The sequence below is a fragment of the Chrysochloris asiatica genome, unplaced genomic scaffold (assembly GCF_000296735.1).
Source record: "Chrysochloris asiatica unplaced genomic scaffold, ChrAsi1.0 scaffold00001, whole genome shotgun sequence".
Classification (NCBI taxonomy): domain Eukaryota; kingdom Metazoa; phylum Chordata; class Mammalia; order Afrosoricida; family Chrysochloridae; genus Chrysochloris; species Chrysochloris asiatica.
Genome location: NW_006408519.1, coordinates 10,083,653 through 10,089,652, shown reverse-complemented (window position 1 = coordinate 10,089,652; position 6,000 = coordinate 10,083,653). Strand labels below are relative to the sequence as shown.

At 35.8% G+C, this 6,000-nt stretch overlaps 1 protein-coding gene across 1 annotated transcript in view; it reads right to left on the bottom strand.

Annotated features, from left to right (window-relative positions):
- The window catches only part of EMC2 (ER membrane protein complex subunit 2), an 81,513-nt gene that overhangs the window by 11,458 nt on the left and 64,055 nt on the right, over positions 1-6,000 (bottom strand). Inside the window, exons 8-9 of the mRNA XM_006830642.1 lie at positions 2,270-2,351; positions 1,147-1,257 (exon numbers count right to left, since the gene is read on the bottom strand). Coding sequence (XP_006830705.1) covers positions 1,147-1,257; positions 2,270-2,351 — 193 coding nt within the window. The remainder of the gene's footprint in view (positions 1-1,146; positions 1,258-2,269; positions 2,352-6,000) is intronic.

Here is a 6,000-nt window from a genome sequence, read left to right as displayed (position 1 = left end):
TACAGGGTTTCCGAGGGTGTAAATCTTTACGGGAGTAGAAAGCCTCATCTTTCTCCCGCGGAGCGGCTGGTAGTTTCGAACCGCTGACCTTAAGATTCGCAACCCGATTCGTAACCACTACGCTACCAGAGCTCCTTAGGAAAAGACTAGAAAATAAAAATATCAAGAACTGACCTATCAAAGAAGAGCTTCCTTTCTCAGCCTCTCTGATAGCTGAGGGAGCCTCATTTCATATTTACCTTAAAACACAGACAATTGTTCCTCTATTTCCCATGCTGTTGGTTGTGTTGCTAAGTATGTGGAGTTGGTGATGAATCATAGCAACCTCGAAGAGGGCTTCTGAGTTTTGAAATCTTACTGAGGGAGCAGATAAATTCATCTCTCACTGTGGAGCAGCTGGTGGGCTCAAACCACCAACCTTATGGTTGTCAGTCTAGTGCTTATCACACTACATTCCTATTTCCCATGGTGGTGGTAGGGGTGTATCATCAAGTCGGTTCTGACTCATAGCAACCCTGCAGAAGGTTTCCAAGGCTGTAAATCTCCACGGGAGCACAGAGTCTCATCCTTTCACCTTGGAGTGGCTGGTCGATTCAGTTCGCAGCCCAATGTCTGATCAGTATGTAGCGAGGGCCCCTGTTAACTGACTTTTCTAAGCTCATCATTTGGCACACAGAAACAGCAAAAATATTTCATTACATGTTTCCCACAAATTCCAAAAAGTTTCTCTCTATACCATAAAAATGTTTTAACATGAAATATTAACTCTTTTGTTTCTAAATGTCATTTATTGTCATAGTGTAAAATATTCCATATGAACATACTTAAGGTAAGACATAACATAAACCCAAGACAATTAAAACAAATTGAAAAAAAAAAAAAAGTTTTCTATCTAATGCTACTGAAAAGGCAGGTTTCAATTCTAATATAAAACGAGATATTTACAATGAAATAGTAAACAGTTAGGGTGTACTAACATTAAAAAAAATAAATGTACCTTACAACATAATATTGATAATTAACTAAAGGAAAAAATTTTCATCAATAAAATACAAAAAATCAAGGAGAGAGACTGAAGAGGATATAATTAATAAATTTTAAATAACAGAATTCATAAAATAACATTAAACATACAGCTCAACTCACCATATAAAGCCCAAACAAAGCTCTCATATTTCTGTTGTTTAGTTTCAATGACTGTGCAAAATACTTCCTTGAAAGTTCGAGGTTTTCAAGTCCACCTTGGGTATATTTAACCTGTTAAAATTTCAGAGTGCTGAAACCTGTTTATTCAAACCTTTGAAATAGAGCAGGTTTCATCATACCATAGGCATTAGTACTCAGGCTACGGTCTTAATCAGTACGCACATTGCTACTATGCACTAAACATCATAATGAATAATAACAAGGGCAACATAGTATGTTTAGCAGTCTAATGTAAAGGTTATGAGAAACAAAAATAACAGATATCCTATACACAATGCAAGATGATAAGATAATTTATCTTAAAGCTGTTAAAGTTAACCTAAATTGAAAAATATATCCCCACCCCACCAAACGATCCTAATCCTACTCTACGACTATTATTCTATTACCAGTAAGATCATTAAGTACTTTTTAAAAAAAATTTCTATTTTCAAATACTTCACCAATGCCTGACAACATTTTATTTTCTAATTCTAGCATTACAAACCCAAGCTTAAATATTGGATTGCCTTCTTATATCTCCACTGAAATTCCTTAATAATGAAATCCTTTGAACATTATGGCATTCAATAATCTTGCTACTGCTATGAAGTAGATGCCCAGTGGATACACTGATTCATTTTTCTGAATCAATTTAATAGCAAACAAAATACTTCCTCTGTACCAAAATAATAACCTTAAATTGCCTAGAATATGGATTTAAAGATGATAATTATCATAAATGTCTCAGAAGTTATTTAATGTTGATAACTGTGATAAAATATTCACATTAGATTTTTTACAATTCAATCGCTGAATTCATTATTAGGAAAGAAAACAGTTTGAAAATATAAAAATTCAAGGAATTTCACTATAGTAAATAAGCACTTTTAATAGAAGAGTCAGTATTTCCATGACAGTATTAAAAATTTTCAACTTTTATTCCCATAACTCAACTTTCAACAGATGTTTTAAATATTTTATATACTTGCCTAAAATTAAGGAAATATGTTTAGTTCCACAATAATACCCAGCAGCAATAAAAATAAAATCATATACAATTGGTATTTCTGAAAAGACTTACTTCAGCATACTGCTGACAGTATAAGTGGTTATGTGGATTAGTCATCATGAGTTCCTCTAAACAAAAGGCTGCTTTTGCATAGCTGAAAAATATCAAGAGGAAAAAATATTTTTAAAGGTGACAAATTTTATCTGTTTTAAAACAAAAACAATTTAATGTTAGACATGTTATTCCCAAAATAATTTTAGAAACTTTATCAATGAAGACTTATCATGAAAATATAAAGCATTAAACTTTTCTAAACAAAAATTGAATAAATCTAGGCTGAAATCTTTAAATAAAGAGCACATATTAAATATTGGGTCACTCTTACAACATCCAATGGAGTTCTGCTGTGGTGTTGTGGATTAATGTGCTAGACTGCAAAGTCGATTTGAACTGCAAGGCAAGGGAAGCAGTTTGAGCTCACCAGACATTCTCTGGAAACGCTATACAGGTCACTATGAGTCAGAACCGATTCGATGGCACTTAACAACAACATTATAACATCAAAGGAGCCCTGGTAATGTAGTAGACTAAGACCTGGGCTGCTAACTGCAAGGTCAGCAGTTCAAATCTACAGTTGCTATGCAGGAGAAAGAAGAAACTTTCTGCTACCATAAAGATTTAGAGCCTTGGAAACACTATACAAGGATGCTATGTATGCTATGGCATACAATCACCACCATTATAACATCCAAGCATTAATAGCATACGTTGCAAGTCCTTGGACTAGGTTATATATAAAATAACTTATGAAGTCAGCTCATCATTTAATAAAATGTTCCAACAATGTACGAAGGAAATAATTTTAAAAATACTCTCTATTCACTAAACAAGCAGCTTTAATAGCGTAGTGGTTTTGAGTCAGGCTACTAACCTCAAGGTCAGCAGTTCAAAACTAACAGCTGCTCCACAGGAGAAAGATGAGGCTTTCTGCTCCCCTCAAGATTTACAGCCTTAGAAACCCTATAGAGAGTCGCAATGAGTCAGGACCGACTCCACAGCACATAACCACCACCACCACCATTCACTAAACAGTCCCTGCCGCATGGTACAGTTAGTGCACTCAGCTGCTGGTCCTAAGGGTGGAGGTTCTAGTCCACTCATAGGTACCTTGGCAAAAAGGCTTGACAATCCAAGACCAGAAACTCAGACACTAAAAACCCTAAGGAACATAGTGCGACACAGAGGGTCATCATGAGCAGGAATTCACTTAGCAGCAACTAAGTTAGGTGCCACCGAGTCAGTACTGACCCATAGCGACCTTATGCACAACAGAACTAAACACTACCCAATCCTGGGCCAACCTCACTACTATTGCCACGCTTGAGTCCACTGATGCTGCCACTTGGCCAATCCATCTTGTTGGGGGTCTTCCTCTTTTCCTCTGACCCTCCACCTTACCAAACATGATATCCTTTCTCCAGTGACTGGTCCCTCCTGACAATATGTCTGAAGTATGAGAGATGAAGTTTGGCCATCTTGGCCTCCAAGGAGCACTCTGGCTGCACTTCCAAAATTTCCCATGGCAATTTCAATATTCTCCTCCAATACCATAACTCAAAAGAATCAATTATTCTACAGTCTTCCTTATTCACTGTCCAGCTTGCATATGCATATGAGGTTATTGAGAATACCATGGCTTGGGTCAGGGACACCTTAGTCCTTAAGCTGACATCTTTGCTCTTCAACACCTTAAAAAGGTCTTGTGCAGCAGATTTGCCTAACGCAATTATGTCGTTTGATTTCTTGACTGCTGCTTCCTTGAGTGTTGATAGTTGATCCAAGAAGAATGAAGTCCTTGACAATTTCAATCTTTTCTCCATTGATAAGAATGTTGTTTACGGGGTCTAGTGGTGAGGATTTTTGTTTTCTTTACATTGAGGTGTAATCCATACCAAAAGCTGTCTTTGATCTTCTTCAGTATTTTAAATTCTCTTCACTTCCAACAAGCAAGGTTGTATCTTTTGCATTTCGCAAGTTGTGAATGAGTCTTCCTCCAAGCCATGTTCTTCTTCATATAATCCAGTTTCTCAGTAGCCATCAGGTCCCTAAAGAATCTTTGTGTCATAGCAGTTACACACTCAGCTGTTAACCAAAAGGTCAGTAGTTGGAACCCAACAACTACGCCATGAGAGAAACGAGATGACAATCTGCTTCTATAAAGATTGTTGTTTGTTGTGAAGGGTTGTAGAGTTGGTTCCAGCTCATAGCAAAGCTGTATAAGTATTTCCAAGGAGCAGCTGATGGGTTTGAACAGCTGACCTTGTGGCTAGCAGTCCAGTGTTTATCCTGTAACACCCACACCAGGACTCCATAAAGAATATAGCCTGGAGAAACCTCTGGGAGAGTTCTACTCTGTCCAACAGTGGACCTCTGAGTCAGAAATGACTCAATCACAATAGTTGTTTTCAGCATTCTAGAACAGCAAAGTGGTTTCTACTTTACACATCCTACACACCTAACTTCATTATTAAGAGTTTTCTAGTCAATGTGCTCCTTTAGCTGATATGCTAAAAAATCAACATATTAATGCTTAGAATAAATGCTTTTAGAGAGTTAAATGGATTGATCACAACTATGACTCTGTTATTAAATAACATAAAATAAAATGGGTAGATAAGACTTTCTACTGAATACCAAGGTATTTTTCTCAAAAATCTATAAGTACCACATAGAAGACGGACATCTTTTCCTTAATTTTACAAAGTTGAATCTCTAAACTAACTAAATATAAAATCAAATTAAATTAAAGTTGGCAGGAACTCAAGAGATGGTCTAATCTAATCAGTCTTGGCTAGCCAAGGTTGCCCAAAAAAATGAAACCATATGGAAAGTGACTGGTGTGACTATTTTCTCACTTCTCTCAAGGACAGAACATAGCCAATAACATTCTAGATGCACGGGAAGAATGAATTCGTTATATACAATCAATAGCTGGCATTTTAATTCTTTCATGGAACTTAGCTCAACCAGACTAAATGAAATGAAGAGAAGTAAAATAATTTGTATTTGTTTAAAATAGAAAAACTACTATCATTACTACTTAGAATCAGTAGCAGACCTAACAAGTCTTCTTTGTTCCTGACAAAAGCACATATATAACTATGTTGTTGTCGTTAAGTGTCGTCGAGTTGGTTCTGACTCTAAGCATCTCTATAAAGGGTTACAAGGAGCAGTTGGTGAGTTTGAATCACAACAGTGTTTGTGTCTATACTACCTTACCAAAATTATGTTTTTTCCTTATATAATCTTAATAATTCTATCTAATATAGTATTTTATAAGGATGAACCTACAAAAGGGAATCAATCACAATTACAATTCATTTTATACCACTAGATGCGGGTGAATGCATCAGACTGCAATGCTGTTTGAACTGCAAGGTCAGTGGCTCAAGCTCACCAGCTGCTCCTCAGTAAACGCAACAGCACTTAACAACAACAACAAGATGCACCTTGCTAATATATATCTAGTTTCAACTATCAATAAAGTAAAATAAATATCTTAGATAATTTGAATATATTTTTACTTACATTGCATATTGGTATTGCTTACATAAAAAGAAACTTTTTATATTTACAAATAGTTTTGGCATGGTCACTGAGTTTGACATACACCACTGGAAAAATTAAAACACTATATAATTCAGAAACAAACTTGCAGATAACTTGAAGATATAAAAACTTACATGGCAGATTCAATATCCCCTTTCTTCTCTGCAAAAACACTAAGGAGACTCTTATGAACA